A 21,153-nucleotide genomic window follows, 5' to 3' on the forward strand; every position below is an offset into this window, starting at 1 on the left:
ATTGTAAATATAAAAGCTTGAGTCTGGCTTCCATCTGGGAACCCAATAACCAAAGACGGGCTAGAAACCCCAGGCTGAGACATATATATGAGTTATAGATATATAACTGCGGATATCAGATGTGTGTGGGTCACAACCTGCAGGTTCGGAAATGCTCTTCTATAACTTGTTATATTTTTGACTTTAAAAAAATGAGATTTAATTATTTATGTATGTGTGGGAGGGCGGGGATGGGGTTCTGCCATCATGCACATTTAGAGGTCAGAGGTCAACTTTCAGGGGTCAAGTCTCCTTTCCCTGCGCATCTCAGTGATGAAGCACAGGCTTTCGTGCTTGGTGTTAGCACCTGCATCTGTGGAGCCATCCTCTGGCCCTGTTCTTGGATGTTTTCATCAAAAGATGCAAATTCAACAATCTGGGATCTTAGTGGATGTAGTTCCTACAAGGCCCAACTGTTGTAGGTAGACACTGCTGAGTGAGAAGCTGGGCTTCTTGTTTAACAACGATCATTTGGGTGGATAGGCATTTGCAGTGTCCACCTGTAGGAGCTGAAAGCATTCAGAGTGTCTCATTTTCTTTTGAGACAGGCTCTTGCTATGTAATCCAGGCTAGCCTTGAGCCCGTGCTGTCTCCTAGCCAAAACTTCCACATGCTGGCGTTACCATTACCTCTTTACATCCAGCCAGAATGCTTTTTTATTCTGAGCGGAGGCTGCGCTGATGTCTTCTGAGGTTTCAGAATCACAAACATCAGCATGGGATCAGTCAGAAGTGATAGGTAAGTGACTCACCCGTCGGTCATAAAGACTCTGGGGCCTTGGTCTTACATGTACAGGACGTTGGTTACCTTAGTTCCAGTTGCTTACTTCTCCTGAGTTCATGTGTATGGTCTCTCCAGCCTCAGCATCTCTAAGTGGACATGCTTTCCCCAGCAATGCTCACTGAATCAAGCTTTTGACATAATCCGGGATTTCTCTCTTTCCATCTGCATCTTCCTCGGTGATGTGGACTGACCCTGCCCCTCAGCTTCTCCATCTTCCTTTGCTTGGGCACCTATTTTGGATTTGTTCCTCCAGCATCTCCTATCCATTCTTCTTTAGATGGTAAAGAAAGAAGAGACCGCTTATACATGTGCTATACATATAACCTATGTTGGGGTCCAGGAGTCACCTCACAACACTGATCTCAGTGAACACTGACCTCAGTCAGACAAGGATAGTTTATTGAGCGTATGTCCCAGGACTGATTGATCAGGGCCACAATTCAGGCTTGGGAGCTGAACCATAATGTTAAGATATTACGGGTCTTTTAGGCCTAAAATATACAAATATCTGTGCCAAGTTATTCCACCAATCAGGATTGAGGGGTAGGGGATTTCCTTAGGAGCATGTCTTTGTTGTACACTTAACCTGCTGCCATTGGTTGGGGTAGCCACCTGTAGCGGGGAACCGGTCATACCTAACATGCACATGTTAGCTTGCCAACCAGGATGTCAGTTATCCACATACATGTCTCTCTCTGCCAAGTAGGATGTCAGTTCTTAAGAACTTAAATTTTACTTGACCCCTACTCAAAACAGAACTTCTATTCCAAATAGTTTCTTATATTGGTATAACCCTCTATCTTACATTAGAGTCCATTCCAGGGGCAGCTTATAATAGCAACAACCATAAAATCTTAAACACCACTACAGGAAGTGTTGTTAAACTCCAAGCTTATTGTGGGTAACTATGGAACTGTAGACCAAAGCGGTTCTAATTGACCTCTATCGTGATTGGTTTCCAAGAACATCAAAGCACAGAAAGTTCTAGTAACAGTACAAAATGGCAGGTTACACAGGTAATAGTTACCTGGGTCTTCACATTTTACCTAGGCTTTAACATTCCAGGGTTTTGAAACCCTGCATTTCCGAACTGAACTGTTTGGGCAAAGCTGATGCTCACCAGACCTTCTGATCAGTGTGAATGAAACTTTCTTTCTGCTTCTCAGGTTGGTACTTGTCTAGCAGTTTCCAATTCCAAGATGCCTGATGGTTCTTTTAAATCTTCTCTGCTCCTGCACTCAAGCTGTCAGGTTCAGCCTCCCAGTTCATTTGTGTTCTTCCTTCCTTCCTCCCTGAGTTCTGTTCCCAGCACCCACATCAGGGAGCTTACAACCACCTGTAGCTCCAGGGGGATCCACCACCCTCCTGTGGCCTTCACCAGCATCCACACTGAGGTGCACATATCTACACATATACACATAATTAAAATTAATTAAACAAGAAATAAAATGGAAACAAAAAGGAGATCTATTCAGATGTTCTCTGAGGAGCTCAGACTAGACATAGTCACCATGACAGAGAGTAGGCTCACAGTCAGCAGTGGTTGAGGAGAGGGAGGATGGATCAGCAGGCTGCTGCTTAGTGATTACAAAATTTCTGTTTGTGTCAATGAGGAAAACGAAGAGTAGTGCTGACAGGTGTACAATATGGTGACTTGCACACTTAACAGTGCTTCAAACAGGTGTGTATACCGTCTACTCTACTGCATTTGTCCTTCCTTAATGTCTTAGTTAGGGTTTTACTGCTGTGAACAGACACCATGACCAAAGCAACTCTTTTTTTTTCTTCTTTTTTCTTTTTTTCGGAGCTGGGGACCGAACCCAGGGCCTTGCGCTTGCTAGGCAAGCGCTCTACCACTGAGCTAAATACCCAACCCCCAAAGCAACTCTTAAAAAGAACATTTGACTGGGGCTGCTTGCAGGTTCAGAGGTTCAGTCTGTTATCATCAAGGCAGGAGCGTGGCATTGGCCAGGCAGTCATGGTGCAAGAGGAGCTGAGAGTTCTACATCTTCATCTGAAGGCTGCAGAATACTGACTTTCAGGCAGCTAGGAGGAGGGTCTTAAGCCCATACTCACAGTGACACACCCACTTCAACAAGGCCACACCTCCTAATAGTGCAGTGGCCAAGCATATACAAACCATCACACTTGACCTTCTGCATCTTCCTTCAAGCAGCGTCCTCTTTGCCTTACAAGCAGAGACGAGCAGCATTTGGCCCTCAGCTCCCTCTCATACCATCCTGTCTGTCCCTGTGAGGCTCTCCCTCCAGTTGGCTTGCTCTCCCCTAGAAGCTGGAGTCCTGTCATTGGCAAGTATCTGGCATCTCTGTGCCGGACGCTGAGCTGGCTCAACAGTTGGTGTTTCCTGGCTGACTCTTCCTCCCGAAGCTGTTTTCCCTTCTGTGAGTCTCGCGCCGTCTGTTCTCTACCAACCACAATCTAGAGCAGCACGCAGGCACATCCTTCATTCTTGGTCCACTCTCCACGACTCGGTAGTCAGAGTGAGTTTTCTAAAATGACAAGGAGGGGTCAGAGGTGTAGCTCAATGGTAATAAATACATTTGCTTAGCACCCCCAAGGCCTTGGCTTTGTTCTCTATCACAGCAGCAGCAACAACAAATACAATGAAAATCAAATTGTAAGGTGTATTGGTCTAAGCTTTTCGTGGCCGCTATGCCTCAAGATCTCCATGTTGAGATTCAGGTCAGAAGCCTGTGTCGTCCAGCCTCAAAATCTGGATCACAGGTGAGCCCTCCACTTCTGGATTGTAGTTCATTCCAGATGGAGTCAAGTCAACAACCAGGATTACCGTCACCTACAGCTTCTCTCCTCGAACTCTTTTTAATTAACTAATTTATTTTTAGATGGTCTTATATATCCCAGCGTGACCAAGAGCTTGTTAGTAGCTGAGGATAATTTTGAACTTCTTGTTCCCCTGCCTCCCCTCCACCTTCTGAGTGCTGGGCTTGTAGGTTTGCACTACCACACACATTTGTGGTGCTGGGAGTTGAATCCAGGGCCTGACATGTGCCAAGCCAGCACTCTGCCAGCAGAGCCACTTCTCCAGCTCAGCCTCAAATTCTTTTTAACAGTCTCACAACACATTCTGTAATTAAATGCTAGCTCCCTTTCCAGCTCACAGATCATAACAGGTTACAGTATTGTCTGCTTCCCTTCTTTACTGCAGGGGAAGCACTTCAGCTGTTTTTCTTTTTATTAAACAAGTCACACTTGTTCCTGTCTCACTTCTTCACTCATCATTATCACCGTCACCATCACCATCATCACCACCACCATCATCATTTTTTTTGGTGTGTGCATGTGTGTGATGTGAGTGTGTGTTCAAATGTGTATTTTGCATGTATGTAGGTACGGATGTGTACAGGTATGTACATGTGTGTGTACATGCATGTAGAGGCCTGAAGTTGATTTCTGATTTCTTTCTCAATACATCTCCGTGTGTGTGTGTGTGTGTGTGTGTGTGTGTGTGTGTGTGTGTGTTTTAAAAGCATTAGATAACAGTCAATGGATAATTGTCAATGCGCACGTTGTTTTGTATAGTCATTTCCTTTCTTCTTGTCTTAATTCCTTCAATATTAGGATAACACAGTTTTAAAAAGAAGTGACCTGATATTCCTTCCAGCTTAGAATCTGGAACAACTGCAGAAAAATAAAGTGTTGTACCAGTCTATAGTATGGTGTAAAATATTCACTCACTATATCTTGTATTCTATATAGTCACATATTTATCACATATATAGTCCACATATATATTCTATATAGTAATATGTTCTATATCACTATATTCTATGTTCATTCACTATAGTCTAGTGTAAAACACTCACTCAACAAACCTTTACTGAGTGCCAGACACAAGCCTGGTGTAGTTAATAATCATCAGGATAAGGGTGCAAACAAACAAGCAGAAACGACATCAGCGCCAGCAGTGAGGGAACACAGGGGACCTGGGAGACGGCCGCTGCTTTGATTTTTCACGGTGCTTTTGCCAATACTTACGGAAACTTTGTTTAGTTTTTCCATATAGGCGCCCTCTGAATTGAAGTTTTATAGCTCTTTTAGTAGTAATCTCCAACAATTCTAGTAGTAAGCGCTATAACTTATATTGCTCTAACTTTAGTAACACAAAGGAAATCATAGCCATTAGGGAGTCAGGAGTTCCTGCCAATCTGATTTAGTTCAAACTCAAAAATTACATTTTTTGAATCTAATTTAAAAAGGAGTAAGAGAGTAAGTTGGAAGTGTGTGTGTGTGTGTGAGTGTGTGTGAGTGAGTGTGTGTGGTGTGTGAATGTGTGTGGTGTGTGTTTGTGAATGTGTGTGGTGTGTGTGTGAGTGTGTGAGTGTGAGCATATGTGTGTGAGTGTGTGTGAGTGTGTGTGAATGTGTGCGGTGTGTGTGAGTGTGTGGTGTGTGTGAGTGTGTGTGAGTGTGTGAGTGTGTGGTGTGTGTGAGTGTGTGTGAATGTGTGGTGTGTGTGTGTGTGTGTGTGTGTGTGTGTGTAGGTCATGCTTTGTAGAACTCTGATTCTCTTGCCCAAATTTGATCCAGCTACCTTTAACTCTAAACTGGCATCGGTGTATAACTCAGTTGATAATCAATCAAATGTCTTGAATGAAAGAAAATCACCTTCCAAGTGGACTATAAAAAATGGCAAATCAGTAAGGAAATAAATGGCCATAAGCCGTGGGAACTGACCCTTGTAACACACTGCCAGTCAGTCACAGAAAAATGATGTCCACTTGTATCTGTTTTAACTAACCACATATAAGGATATAAGATTGTAGAATGACTTTTAATCTCGCAAATAAACATTATTTAAGCCCTACATTTATCAAAATGCTCGAAGCTAGGAGGGAGGACAGATATCCCCTTCCAACATGCTTAATCCAAGTAAAGAAACAAAAACAAAAACTAAAGCTACAAAAGCTCAGGCAGATTTACTATTTTGCAGAGCTGGATAAGCTGGGATAAAACTGAGATGTCACCAGAACATTCTTTTCTTTCAACCAGGGGCTCTCCCTCTGGTTGACAAATACCCATTTGGCACCTCAAGAGTCATCACCGACCCACATAGCAACCCTCTGGGCATGCCAGTCTTCCTTAACTGCAATATTCTCGGGCAAGGCTGTGATTGGTCTGGGTTAGGAATAAATTACCATAATTATCATATGTAAACACTCAAGGTTCCTCACTCATTCCTCCCCTTCAAATGCCATTCTGGCAGTGGGCTGATTCTAACAAAGTTTTAAGTGGAAAGCAATCTGATTAAACAGAATCCTATTTGACACGATAGTCTTACCAAGTGTAGCCCAAGAGAAATAAGTAGTACTCTATCAAAACAGGAGAGAGAATTTAACAGTGTGGATGAAGACGGCTTTAACCAGGTATACTTATTCATGCCATCCAGGCCTGGGTATTTTCTTTTTATGCAGACATGATAAATATCTGGATGTTTCTTTCCCACTCTACACACCATTCATGACTGCAAAACTCACCCTGTATCTTAAACTCACCATATGGAGAAATTTTATACAGCACCGTGCTGCGACATCCCTCTTCACCTCGATGAACCAGCCTCTCTGATTCCACGTGTCCTCCAGGTTCTCCAACCAATGCTTCTTCGCAGGTCTCCACGGAGGCACATCAGACACCTGGCAAGCCACTTTCCAGCGACGGTTGACACCTGACCAGGAGAATTAATGAGTTGGTGATTTGTACTCTAAAGAGCACAGGAATCCGTTCTTTATAAAATGAATTAAAATTAATATTAAAACGTAAGTCACACACAGTTTGTACAAGCTTGCAGTATTGAATAATTGACTGGAACTCCGGGAAACGTTCTTCTAGGACAGTAATTCATTTGTGATCTGAGAAAAGGAAACGTTTGTAAGAAATCCATGATAGTGTCGGATGACTGTTAACCGGCCTTAGCTTGGGCTAGGTGAAACTCACAGGACTGGTGCTTTTCTCTCTGCCTGGCAGCCCCGCCCGTGCACGGAGCATCTTTGGCAGCCCGGCAGGTGGCGCTCTCCCCATTCCCCCGACCCACTCCTAGATGGGTTAGAGCTTGGCCTCCTGCAGAATCTGGCTACCTTGAGAGCAATATGGCTGTAGCTTTCTCAGAGGAATCTGTGCCACTCTAGTCTTTGTCCGATCTGAGAATGTATTAGGCACCTTTAAAGGTCTCTAGTTCTAGGGTCTGCTATTTTTAGCTCTAAGCCTTTATGTGCTACGATTCACATTTGAAAAGCACATTGAACGAGTTCTTAAAAAATAATGTGTCTTCTCTCTCTCTCTCTCTCTCTCTCTCTCTCTCTCTCTCTCTCTCCTGTTGTTCTTGTTCTGCTGTTGTTCAACTTCTCCTTCCTCCTCCCTCCCTCCCTCCTTCCCCCACCTCCTCTTTCATTTTCTTCTTCTTCCCTCCTCCTCCCACTCGTCTTCCTTTTTCTGAGACAAGATCTCACTATGTAACCCTAGCTGGCTTGAATCTCACTATGTAGACAAGGTTGGCTTTGAACTCACAGAGATCCACCTGCCTCTGATTCCCGAGTGAAGGAATAAAAGTGTATGCTACCACTCACTCACAAAAAACAAAAAACAAACAAAAAAAAAGGAAAACCCAATTGATATCTTTCTAAAAATCAGACTTCATTTGCTCTGGGAGCTCCAGCTGAGCCCCATCCATAGAAGCATCATAAGAGGTTGGTCCCCTTCTGCCTGTACCCTCTTGAAAAATATTTTAGCAAGCTTAGCTTTCTATATTGTATTGTGCAAACAGTTGTTATGTAAATTCTTATATATATTACTTATGTATACACATAAAATTTCAAATACAAAATTAGAATATAGGGCTGAATGGTTCAGTGAGATGGTTTAGTGGGTAAAGGCACTTATGCAAGCCTGGAGACCCGAGGTTAACCCTTGGGAATCTACATAAAGATGGAGGGAGGGAAGACGCTACACTAAGTTCTCTCCTGACCTCCAAGTAAGTGCTGTGGCCCTAGTGCGCGTGCACACACACACACACACACACACACACACACAGAGACACACACTCCAGTGTACACACACATACATGTACACACAATAATATAAGTAATTTTTTTAAAAGTTTACTTTTTTTCCTTCTACTAATTTAATTCCTCCCTTTAATTTTAGACGGTGGCCACACAAGTATTGTAATAAACACATGCTGAGAAAGAATCAACACTGATTTAAGAAAATAGCCAGAGTACCTTTTCATGGATGTTATCACACTGGCTTCAGTCAGAGAATATATGCTACATGATTTGCAAAATACATTATATATGATATTTAATTTTCATATACCCTCAGTTTAAAGGTCTAAAATACAGACCTTAGGAAGCTGGATTTGTGTTGGGCATAGTGCATACTTTTTTTTAAAATTGAAAATAAGTTTTTTTAAAGTACAATATGTTTTGATTGTGGTTCCCCTCCCTCATCTCCTAGATTCCCCCTTTTAATCTTCCAACTCTACAACATGTTCCTCTCTATATATAGAAAACAAGCAAATAAAACAAAGAAATAAAACAAAAACAATAATAAAACAAACAAAAGCATGAGAAACACACACATACACACACATACACACACACACACACACACACACACACACACCATGAAAACACAAAATCAGAACCACAATTGTCTGACTTACCTGTATATGGTGAGCCCAGTATTCAAAGGAGAAAACTCAAGAAAAAGCACAGGGAAATATGTTTTGATAAGAGCAATGTGCTTAATTGGGAGTATATGTCACAGCCAGAGGATTAATGCTAAATTCCAAAGAGGGCACATGGATGGCTAGAAAAGTGGCCTCTGCCTCAGGAGTTTGGACAACAGAATACCATCCTTATTTAGATGTTCAAATTGACAAGTATTGAAATATCAGACTAATGACTGATAAAATAGTAATAAATACCATGAAAATCTGTAATGGGATCGAGGCGGAAGGGAAACAGGCAAGCACACATTGCTGGTGACTGATTAAAGTTCCGTTTACATACAGTGAGACATCACTCATCTGGACCTCGATATCAGTTTCAGTAGGAATATTGGGGATAAAATTATGACAGGTTCCAGAATATATTAAAACACCATCTCACTTGGATAAATAACTATTGTGAATTTACATGTAATTATAAATCACAGCTGTATATACAATCATAATCTATAAATCTGTAAGAATTTAGACTGAGCTGCTAATTGGGTTTATGTAAAAATACTGGTACTGGCTTGTGGGTGGATGAGCTTTAACTTTCATTTCAATTTCTCGATGTCATTGAATGACAGTAAGGAGTCTAAGAAGTGTATGTAAGGATATCTGTGTTCTGGGTTACCTGAAGTCACAGTTCATCCCTTGTGCTGATTCTTTTGTCCAGAATCTTGATTTTGTTTGTTTTATACGTTTGCTTTGAACAGTTGTTAGCCTCATCCTCATCAGCGAAAATAACAATAGCACTTCCTTCCGTGGCTTTGTGAAGATTAAATTGGATCACTGATGTAACACCTCAGGTTCTTAGCAATCATCCTGCAACCAGAGTTCCAGCTCCAGGCTGGCCCGGCAGAGCAAGGCGCTTGAAGAAATACAAACAATTTCTCTGTGCAAGCAACGAAATGTCCAAGAAGCCTCTATCTCAAATGGAACATAGGAATTCATAGTTCTACGAGATGCAAGGAAGGCCCCAAACACACAAGTTTTAAGAGCATTAAATATAGGCTGGGAGATGGTCACTCCTGCCTTTAATCACAGCACTTTAATCAGGAGGCAGAGGCAGGAAGATCTCTGAGTTCAAGGCCAGCCTGGTCTACAGAGAAAGTTCTAGGGTGGCCAGAGCAATATCAAGAAGTTCTGTCTGAAAAAACAAAAACCAACCAACCAAGAGTATTAATCTGTATTAAAAATTTTCTTCTCTAAAAAGATTATCCAAATGAGTGATTTTTATGGTATGTGGATTATATGTGGGTTATATATATTTTTTGGTTGTGATACTGATCTGAAAAAAAGTAGTCTTAAGAATATTTCAAAGTTGCTGGGCTTTTAATCCCAGCATGTGGGGGGCAGAGGAAGATGGATCTCTGAGTTCAAGGCCAACCTGGCCTACAAAGTGAGTTCGAGGTCAGCCAAGGCTACACAGAAAAACACTGTCTCAGAAAAGAAAAGGAAAAAAAAGGGGGACTATTTCAAAGTAAAATGTGTTGATGCAGGTAGAAACCAATGTTTTCACAGATGTCTAAACTAGTTGGTTCGAGTTGTGTGAATTGAGTTCATAAAGTTTTTGAGTTGCTTGGAGACTCAGGGCGCCTGTTTTTTCTTGATATAGCATGAAGGATTTGAAGGGTCAATTAAAATTCTAGAAACTCCCTTTATTTCCAGTCTTTCTCCTGCTGATAATAACTCAGTGTCTACCCACGGCCTCCTTATGTGATCCTGTGTAAGTGCTTCAAGACCTGAGGAAACTTGATTTTGACAACAGTCCATAAAGCACCTAAAACTCCCTCCACATAACTGATGAAGAAACACTGTCTTAGTCAGGGTTTCACTGCTGTGAACAGACACCATGACCAAGGCAACTCTTTTTTTTTTTTTTTTTTTTTTTGGTTCTTTTTTTCGGAGCTGGGGACCGAACCCAGGGCCTTGCGCCTCCTAGGCAAGCGCTCTACCACTGAGCTAAATCCCCAACCCCCGACCAAGGCAACTCTTAAAAGACAAGGTTTAATTGGGGCTGGCTTACAGGTCCAGAGGTTCAGTGCATTATCATCAAGGCAGGAGCATGGCAGCATCCAGAAAGGCATGGTTCAGGATGAGCTGAGAGTTCTACATTCTTATCTGAAGACTGCTAGCAGATACTGGCTTCCAGGCAGCTAGGATTGAGGGTATAAATGCCATGCCCACAGTGACACACACAGTGACATCCTCCAACAAGGCCACACTTCTTAATAGTGCCACTCCCTGGGCCAAGCACATACAAACTACCACAAACCTACATAGGGATGTTCCCCAAATGTCCATGTACTGAAACCTTAGCCCTTATCTGTAGAGCTAGAGAGGGTGATGGAACCTTCCCGAAGTGGAGTCTGGTGAAGGGAACTTAGGTCATTGGAAGTGTGTTCTTGAAGATTTACTAGGATTTCCTGCCCCTCCCCCCTTTGATTCCCAGGTGCTGCGAGGTGACCAGAAACCGTCTATCTACATGGTCCTGTCATGATGTTGAGCAAGGTGCCAGGGCATGTATAGCAGCACTAAAGAAGCAGGACAGGAGGATTATAGGTTCCAGGCCAGTCTGCGTTACATAGCAAAGCCTTGTCTCACCAAGGCGTGGGGTGGAAAAACCCAAATAAATAAATAAATAAATAAATAAATAAATAAATAATAAAAATGAAAAACAAGGGTTGGGGATTTAGCTCAGTGGTAGAACGCTTGCCTAGGAAGCGCAAGGCCCTGGGTTCGGTCCCCAGCTCCGAAAAAAAAGAACCAAAAAAAAAAAAAAATGAAAAACAAAACCACGTCATAATAGATTGTGCAGACACAGGCTGGAAGGTAGTGTGCCCACAAGGTCTTGTCTGAGCCTCTGAACTGTGGGCCAAAGAATCACTAATTCTTGTAAGCCGATTAACCTCAGTATTTTTTTACAGTGAGGAAAGTCAGCTAGCCCAAGATGGGAGGGAGTTAGGCAACCTGGCCAGGTCACGTGACAGCCAGCGATTCGGGTCACGTGACAGCCAGTGGTTTAAAGCTGATAATAAACGTGTTAATCCTACTCCATACAAATCTTTCCACCTGTGACTGCCCAAAAGAGAGACGAGGGATAAATCAGACTAGACACATTTCTAAACTCCAACTATACTAGCGATGACAAACTAAAACTACTTTTGGCAGGATATCCCGATCCGTTTTCCTCAACAGCAAGAAGAGAATTCTGAGGTGCAACTACATCACTTTATGTAATGAAAGGAATTAGTACCGTTCAGAAAAAATATCCTGCAAGAGCCAGCCAGAAGATTTTAAAGTGATTTTATTTTATGTGCATCGGTGTTTTGCCAGAATGTCTGTCTACAATGTGCATGCAGTGCCACAGCGGGCCGGGAGAGGGAGATGGATCCGCTGACCCTGGAGTTACAAATGGTTGTGAGCTATCATGTGGGGACTGAGAATCAAACCTGGGCCATCTGGAAGAGTAACCCGTGCTCTGAACTGCTTACATCTCGCCAGCCCCAGCAGCTATAATACTGACGAGGAGTCTGACACTGGGCAGTATAAACCACTGAGTGGTTACCCAGAAGCACTCTGTATTCACTGAGACCTCGGTTTTTACTGAGTGCAGCCCTTAAACTTAAACTTTTTTGTTCGGTTTGTTTGTATATTTGTTGTTGTTTTGAGACACTGTTTCTCTGTATAGTCCTGGCTGTCCTGGAACCCATTCTGTAGTAGACCAGGCTGGCCTTGAACTCAGAGATCTGCCGGCCTCTGCCTCCTGAGTCCTGGGAGTAAATGGCTGGGTGGCTGGTGTTTAGGAAGGATTTGAAAGAAGTCTCTTTGAGATGTTAGCTTTCCTTTTTTTCTTCCATTCTTCCTTCCTTTCCTTTCTTTTCTTTTTTCTTTTTTTCTTTTTGATTCGGGTTTCATGTAGCCCAAGGTGGCCTCCCACTCCTCCTGCATTCACCCCCCAGAGTGCTGGAATTGCACTGACACACCTTGCTTGTGAGGTGTGGAGAAACAAACCCAGAGCTTCCGGACTGCTATGCCAGTACTCTGTTCACAAGCACAGAGATGTTAGCCTGTAAGAGTTGAGTGGACGAGGCAGCCAGAGAGTAAAAGTGAGCAAGTGGGTAAGTGGTTCTCCTTGGCGCAGGGGAGTGAGTGTCACTGGGACTGGAACCTAGAGAGCAGGGACAGGAACTCTGGTAATTGAGAGGGGGAAGTCCTCCATCCCTGAGGCTTTTTCTTTGAAGCCTGGAGACTGATTAGGCTGTTGCAAGGCTCAATGTGAGAAATGAGAAGAATGTAAGAATTTGATGGACATTGAGAGGATTTTATTGATGAACTGGTATGCAGAGTGTGAGAGACTCAATGTGTAAGCTATGAGAAGTATTTCTGTGGAAGTTCTGGTGACTTATCTTTAGAGGAAGGTGGGGAGAAGCCCTAAAGTCCTCTAAAGAGGACTTAAAAGCCTGGCTAAGTTGATAGGAATTGTTAAAATCTTGGCCACTATACAGAAAGAAATCGGGGTGAGCCCTCTGCCCAGGCTGTTGGTGCCTGGGGTTGCCAAGCTGAAGAGACAGTGTCCTTGCCTATTAGAAACCGTGTGGTAGGACGACTGGAACCTCAAGGTGTCAGGACAGACTTCCTGGAGTCTTAGGCAGGTTCAGACCTTAGAGTGTATCTTGGTGCTTTCTCTAGCTTCTCTATTTCTCTTCTCTGCTTCACCTTCACTTCCCTTCTCCCAAATCAAACTTCTTGGTTATAAGAAGGTTTGACTCTCCATGGTTCCTACACTTCCCTGCAAGGGAATTCCGGGGGATGGCAGTGGGGGTGGGGGTGATCTGTAGACAGGTGCTGGCAAACAGGAAGAGAAATGGGATCCTGACCTCCAGCTGGTGGGACTGTACCGGTCCAGCTGGGGGAAGTTTACAGCCACCTGGAAGAGAATCCTCCACCATGTGTCTGGGCTGTCCTGAAACTGGTGAAAAGTCAGCCTCGAGGAGGAGGAGGAAAGCCCTTTTACTCTGAGCTGTCCCTGGAGCTCCTAGGACAGCCCCCGTGGCTCAACGGCGCAGCGAGGGCGGGAAGACAGCCCCCGGGCCAGCCCACACATCTTCCGAGGGCGCGGGCTTGGAGGAGGCGCCCGGGCCGGCGACGCCTCTCAAGGAAGTTGGCCCTTTAATTACAGAGCCAGTTCCCTGTCACATCCACCTTCAGCTGCAAGCAGCAGGCGCAGTTGGTGTCAGTCCTCTGCCTCCGGTGCAGCACCGCGGCCATGGGCGGCTCAGCCTCCAGCCAACTGGATGAGGGCAAGTGCGCCTATATCCGAGGTACGGCGGCCAGGGTGGCAGGGTGGCGTAGAGCCAGGGCTAGCTTGATCACCTGCACACCGGTTTTCTGAGGGAGCACTGGCTAGCTGGTGCTACTGTTGGGCTCCTAGACGTGCGCTCGCCTCCGGGAGGGAAACCGGTGTCCTGTTTCAAGCGTGGCGGGGGGACAGGATGATGCTGGACCCGTCAGGAGGCACTGAGAGGCAGGTATTCTCAGGGTGGCAGGAGAGGACATTGTCAATTCCCCCACACCTCTTACCCTGTATCCCTCTAGCCTCAGGATCAGTTCTTTCGCTTCTGGGGAGATTTCTTGCTTGCTTGTTCTTGGCTCTGAGTAATTTCTAAAGGTGACCCTCAGAGGTTACTGGGGATATCCCCTCGAGTTTTGAGATTTCCTTAGTGGTAGTGGTGGGGAGTTCCTGGGCTATCAGAATTTCCCTCCGGGTCATATTGGCCTAGTTTTGTAAAGTGCAGTGCAGGCCACACCTTCTCCCGAACTTCACACCAATTGCAGGGCGATTTCATCAGAAGCAGAAAGGACGAAATCTTTATCTTTTCAGGTGGGATGGTTCCCTTCCTTCCCCACAGAGGGAGGAAAATGAAAGGGGAAGCTTGGCGTGTTTTGCAACAGTTGTTAAAATTATAGATGGGGAGAAACGTCTTCTTAGGAGATCTTGGCATACAGAATGGTTCAGTAAAGAGAAGCAGGCAGAAGAAACCAAAACTCTGCGGCACAGAAACTGCAGGAAGTCGTGACTCCTTATCTTTGGTTGTATTTGGCTCTTACCCCACCCACCCCAATCTTGCCCTCAGCCACAGACATTCCGCTAGTTGTGAATTTAGTGTCCCACTCCTGGTTTCCCAAGTACTTTTATCTTTCTTTCTTTCTTTTTTTCTTTTTTTCCGGAGTTGGGGACCAAACTCAGGGCCTTGCACTTGCTAGGTAAGCGGTCTACCACTGAGCTAAATCCCCAACCCCCCAAGTACTTTTAAAAGTATGTATTAAAGGAGGTCTACTGATTTCTTTGAGTTAATTTTGTATCAGTCACTTTGCAAAAATTATCAGCTGTAGGGGTTCTCTGGAAGAATTTTGGGAGTCACTTATTTATTTATACTATCATATCATCCGAATATATCGATACTTTGACGTCTTCCTTTCCGATTTGTATCCACTTGACCTCCTTATTGCTCTGGCTAGAGCTTGAAGTACTATAAAGAATAAATAGGGAGACAGTGGGCAGCCCACACATTGTTATGCTTGCAAACTGGAGTTTGGCATGGTTGTCCTCTTAGAGGCTCCACCCAGCATCTGACTGAGGCAGATGCAGATACCCACAGCCAAACAGTGAATGGAACTTGAGAACTCTTATGGAAGAATAGGAGGAAGGATTGAGGCCATGAAGGGGATAGGAACTCCACAGGAAGACCAACAGACTAACCTGGACCCTTAGGGTTCTCCAAGACTGAACCACCAGCCAAAGAGCATACACAGTCTGGACCTAGGCCTCTCTGCACATAGCTAGCAGATGTGTAATTTGGTTTCCATGTGGGTCCCGAACAACTGAAGGAGGACTATTCCGAAAACTATCCAGGGAATAAGTTCTTCTAGCTGGGCTGCCTTGTCTGGCTTCAGTGGGAGAGGATGTGCCTAGCCTCGAAGAGACTTTATGTGCCAGGGTTGGGGATACCCAGGGGGGCCTCCACCTGCTCAGAGGAGAAGGGGGAGGGGGTTGTGGGAAAGAATTACAGGAGGGGGATGACTGGGATGGGGGCAGTGAACTGGATGTAAGGTGAATTTAAAAAAGTATGTATTAAGCTCCAAGTTTTACTGTAACTCTTTAGAAGAAACAGTTAAAATTTTCCTGATGCTCCTTTCTGGACCACGAGATGATGTTTAAAAGGAATACATTTATCTGTTTCTTAAGTCCATACTTGTTGTCAGTCACAGCATTTCAAAACATTTTTAAAGGATGCCATATGAAGGCAGATTAAAGGCAGGGCTATAATTGCTTTTCCAGATTCTTGCTTCTGCTCACTTCAAGACAGGGAGTCATCAATGTTAGGGGATAAACGCAGTCACTTGTCCCTCAGTGGTGGTCTTGGCCCTCTGCACAAGGGAGAAAAGATGGATGTTATTTTACTTAAAGACTTAGCCCGCTTAGTCTTAGAAATTCTATTCTTTGCTGTTTTCCCCAGTGCTGAACATTAACACGAGGCTTGCATTGGTCTCTGAGCAAAATCGTGCTTGTGGAGTTTATAAGATGTTTCACTGCATAGTAAGAAGCACTTAAAGTTGATGCATAGCCAGTTGCAAGCATCAGGACCACTGGCAAGGTGGGAGATGAGCTGCCTTATGCACCTGGTTTACACACCTCAAGGTCATGACCTTTGTCGTGATTTTGATGCAAGTATCATACTCAAAGAAGAAAAGGTGTTAGCCTCTTTGTTCTAAAACAACCTTTATAGACACACAAAATCGCTAAGTAAGGTCCATGCAATTATCATATTTAAGTCAGTAAAAATTGCAGTCATTACATCTGGAGTTCTTGGATTGTTTTTTCTCTTTCTATATTTGGAAGGAGGCTTGCATGGTAATGTATGCTAGGGAGGGAAGAAAGGAGTTAAAGAACCTCCAGACAAAATGAGCCTCTGCTTCACGTGACAGTACTGATCACTCCAGAAGGGAAAAGAGTCTTGGAAAAATGCACGGAGTTTGGAATTGTTCCTGCATGAGCAAACGAAGATCACGGGGCTCTGATTTCCCCAGCAGTTTTGAAGCTTCAGGTCCCTAAATAAACCATAACCCTGCATTTATCCCTCTGCCTGTCCTTTAGCTCATAAATATCCTCATGCTTTGAGTTAATTGTAAGTAAAACAATTGGAGGTTTGAAGGTCGAGTTTAAATACCATTTTACGATCTGCTCACCATAAAGTAGCCACAGTGAAACAGATTTGAAAGCTGCTGTTGAAGCAATAACTTTCTTTGGCCCTTGGTATACTCTGCTGGGGCATGGATAACTAGTCCATAAATTTTAAGCCTTGCTGACTTTGTATCTGTTTGAAGCTGCTGTACTTCTAGAATGGTAACACTCTAACCATGCTTACTTTCAGGCCGATCATTTAACAAGGGCTGTTTGGTCTGTGCGCCTCAAACCTTGGTGTGGATGTTTTGACAGGACTTTGTTTCTTAGAATTCAGTCAGTCTTCTGGTAAAGCAAGGCCAGGTGTATTATGGAATTACTTCATTCCAAATGTGGCAGTTTTGAATATTAACCAATACCCTAATGCTCCCTAAAAGGGATTAATTTTCAGATGGCTTAGAGGACTTCTAGTAACGTCCCATGATGAGATATTTATTAATAAGCAGGGCGGAGACTGACTTGTCCTCAAGATGCCCTCTGGTAGCCTTTACTATTTGTGTAAAAGTATTATATTTGCCTTTAATCAGGGATGAAGCTCATTCAGGCTAGGCATCAGTGGTCAGCGTAAGATGTTCTTCTCTTTTTATGTCATTAAAATTATTATTATTTTGCCTGTGATGTGTGAGGATGGGTGTGTTCTTGCACACATGCTGAGGTCAGAAGGCACAGAGCTGACTCTCTCCTTTTACCTTTGCATGACTTCCAGAGGTTGAACTCAGGTCACCAGGCTTACCTGACAGCTGCTTTACCTCTGAGATATCTTTCTGGCCATTTTAATGCCGTTTATATATTAAAAAAAAAAAAAAAACCCAAGACTCCCCAAAACTGGCATTGTTAAAACTTTAGATCAGTGGCTCTCAAACTGTGGATCTCGAACCCTTTGGAGGTTGCATATCGGATATTTACATTGTGATTCATCACAGTAACAAAAATTACAGTTAGGAAGTAGCCATGAAATAATTTCATGGTTGGGGGGAGGGGATCACCTGTATGTGAGGAAGTGTATTAAAGGGTCACAGCATTAGGAAGATTGAGAACCACTGCCTTTGGAACAGAAAAACAACCATATCTACAATGTTTTTTTCTTGTTGAAACAATAACTATTTCTTTTTTAAAAAGATTTATTGTTTGTTATATACACAGTGTTATATATATATATATATATATATATATATATATATATATATATATATCTGCAGGCCAGGAGAGGGCATCAGATCTTATTATAGATGGTTGTGATCCACCATGTGGTTTCTGGGAATTGAACTCATGACCTCTGGAAGAGCAGTCAGTTCTCTTAACCTCTGAGCCATCTCTCCAGCCCAACCTTATTTCTTTTTAAAATAAAGGTTTGAGGGTTGATGACACAGCTCTGTGGGGAAAGGCACTCCCCAAGGCCCTGACTCGGATCCTTAGCATCCATATGATGAAGGAGAGAACTGAATCTCACACACGGTGGTACACATGCTCCCCCCACAAACAAACAAACAAACAAATACATGTAATACAAGATTTAAAAGAAGGCCTAGTGAAATGGCTCAGCAGGTAAACATGCTGTTGCTAAGCCTGGCGTCCTGAGTTCAAGTCCCAGGATGCCTGTGGAGGGAGAAGAGATCCACACCTTTAGCCTTCACACTTGTGCCATGATATTACATTCCCACTTCCTCAAAGAATAGGTAAGTGTAGAAAATTAAAAATACTATAAAAAAATACTATCGGATTGCTGCTTTCTGTTTTTTTTTTTTTTTTTTTTGTGAGATAGGGTTTCTCTGTGTAGCTCTGGCTGTCCTGGAACTTTCTCTATAGACCAGGTCGGCTTCGAACTCAGAGATCCAGCAGCCTCTGCCTCTGGAGTGCTGGGATTAAAGGTGTGCACCTCACCTGGTTTGAATTTCTTCTTTTGGATTTTTAAAGAATAAAAACAACAACAGCAGCAGCAGCAGCAGCAACAACAACAAAATGATAACAATAAAAACTAAATCGGAACTCTCATACATAAGATGTCCTTAGAGGACTGTTGACAAGTCGTAGAAGAAGCAATGCGGCAGTCAAAAACCGGGTTACACAGCCCCCATAAGGGTTTGCTGGGCACATGTGGGCCTGCTACTAGGAAGTAGTTAAGGAAACTGCTCCTGACCTTCTCAGTCTCGGTGGTTAAAGGGGCCTGCTACCAACGTGACACCTGAGTGCAGGAAGTAGTTAAGCAAGGGCTTACTAAAGCATTCTTCAAAGGAGCTGCAATGTACTTTTGTCATGCTAGATAGAGCCCAGGAGGCAAGGGTGGGAGTGTCATGACGTCAAAGCCAGTTCAGGCTACACAAGGAAAGGGCCGGAGAGAAGGAAGCAGAGAGAAAAAGAGAAAGAGAAAGATCTTTTCCTGAACTTGCTGGTACAGATGACAGCAGCCTGAGAAGGGCTCAGTGACTTCCTTTGAAATGTTGGTCAACGAGTCGATGACTTTAATGAGTTTCAGGTTCATTTTAAAAATTTATGTGTAGGTCTGTGTGCTTTTGTGGTTTCTGTGTGTCATACATGTGTGGGTGCCCATGTGTGGGAGGCCAGAAGAGAGCAATTAGCCCCACCAGAACTGAATTTCCAGGAACCCGAGAACCACCCGATTAGGGTGCTGGGAACTGAGCCTGGGTCCTCTGCATGAGCAGTGTGCTCTTTTTAATTAATTATTAGCTAGTTAATTAATTGTGACTGTGTGTGAGTGTGTGGGGGGAGTACATGTAATACGGCATGGCACACATGTCGAGGTCAAAGGACAACCTGTAGGATTTAGTCTCCTTTGAGCAGTCTACTCTGAACCAGGGAGCTACATCCCCAACTCTGCTCTGGGTTTTAGTTTAAAACACTTTTTCCTCAGGACAATGCTCTCATATTTCGTGAAGGGTTCACTTAGGTAACAAGGTGGGAAGTTTAAGCTGAAGCGATGTTCCTCTGGGCGGTGGAGATGTGAGCAGCTCCTGTTAGACATCTGCCCACGTTGTGTGTTCAGGACCTGTGCGAGTTTTCACTCATTTTCAGTCGTCACTGAGAGGTGGGCATCTGAATAGATCTGATCTCTCTGGATAATAAGTGTGGACTCAGAGTCCAGGTTTCTCATTAGCAACGGCAGTGTCTCCAATGAGACAATTAGGATGCAGAGCAGGGCAGCCACTGTCAGAAACCAACCCAACATCCCTTCCCCATTCCGCTCCCTAAAAGAGCCCTTTGTTTAGGTATGGAAATTCCTCCACATAGCACTGTCTTGAAGAGACTAGTCTAGATTATGCACCCCAAAGATTGGGTGAGATTGTTTTGTGCCCATCCTAGAAGCAGGGTCTCCTAGCCAACGATTATAGTGGAGGCGGGTCTAGCCAGTGATGCTCCAGGGGGAGTGTTCTGGCTTCTAGGAGGGTTCTTTCTCTACTCAGTGCTTGCTGTTCAGTTGGGGGAACTGACTTTGGTCTACAGCCTCCATGTAAAGAGCTGGGTGCTGGGCTGAATACCTGTTACTCAGGTGGAGCCAGAAGAGCTCCTGTGCGCTTGTCGTCCAGTCTAGCCCGGTCTGTGAGCTCCAGGGTCTGTGAGAGACCCTGTTTCAAATAAATAAATAAATAAATAAATAAATAAATAAATAAATAAATAAATATTAAAAAGAGAGAGAGAGAGAGAGAAAAAAGAAAAGAAAAGGAAAAGAAAAGGTTGAGAGTGATAAAAAGAAATAACACCCAACATTGACCTCTGGCCCCCCATGCACACACATACATATTAACACAGAGGTATGTATATATACAAAGGGAGAAAAGTTGGGCCAAGTTCCTATAGTCCTTGCACTAGAAAGACTGAGGCAGATGATTGCTCCATCTGACTTGACCCACATGGTTCCAGGTCTGCCAGGGATAAATAGGATACCCTATCTCAAAATTAATAAAAATAAAAACATGGACTACAATAACATTCAAGGGAGTCAAGGAGAGTGGTGCTCTCCCCTTTAAGTTTCGTTGAACTTGTCACTGAGCTGCAAAGCTGAAGTCTCGGGAAAGACAGGACCCTAATGAAATAGTTAGTAGCCTGTTTGAACTTGGCTTGGGCACTTCTTTTGTGAGATGCTAAATCCTCTTTGAATTGGAGTAGCAAAGATTGCTGGCTTACTTCAGTCCTAGCATCTGGGAGGCAGAGGCAGGAGAAGGTGGAATTCAAATCTACTTTTAGGTTACATAGGAAATTTGACGCCATCCTGGGCTGCATGAGTGCTGTGTGACTATTTCTGGGGAGATAACAACAAACATCTATGTTGTGGTTTGCCCTAGAGTTATCTGTATTTTGATGCTAATTCCACTGCCCCAAGG

At 43.7% G+C, this 21,153-nt stretch overlaps 2 protein-coding genes across 2 annotated transcripts in view; one reads left to right on the forward strand and one right to left on the reverse strand.

Moving 5' to 3' along the window:
- Nucleotides 1-2,268: 2,268 nt before the first annotated feature.
- On the reverse strand, nucleotides 2,269-13,842 carry LOC148001676 (uncharacterized). Its single transcript, XM_087581925.1, has 5 exons — nucleotides 13,752-13,842; nucleotides 12,615-12,742; nucleotides 6,795-6,930; nucleotides 6,356-6,525; nucleotides 2,269-3,332 (listed from the first exon to the last, which is right to left on the reverse strand). The coding sequence occupies exons 1-5, from the start codon at nucleotides 13,840-13,842 to the stop codon at nucleotides 3,171-3,173; spliced, it is 687 nt and encodes a 228-aa protein (XP_087438051.1). The 3' UTR covers nucleotides 2,269-3,170.
- Niban1 (niban apoptosis regulator 1) overlaps nucleotides 13,810-21,153 on the forward strand; it is a 149,704-nt gene continuing 142,360 nt past the window's right edge. Inside the window, 1 exon segment of the mRNA NM_022242.2 lies at nucleotides 13,810-13,895. Within this exon segment, the coding sequence (NP_071578.2) occupies nucleotides 13,841-13,895 (55 nt within the window). The 5' untranslated portion in view covers nucleotides 13,810-13,840.

Source organism: Rattus norvegicus, chromosome 13 (assembly GCF_021556685.1).
Source record: "Rattus norvegicus strain SHRSP/BbbUtx chromosome 13, alternate assembly SHRSP_T2T, whole genome shotgun sequence".
Taxonomy (NCBI): domain Eukaryota; kingdom Metazoa; phylum Chordata; class Mammalia; order Rodentia; family Muridae; genus Rattus; species Rattus norvegicus.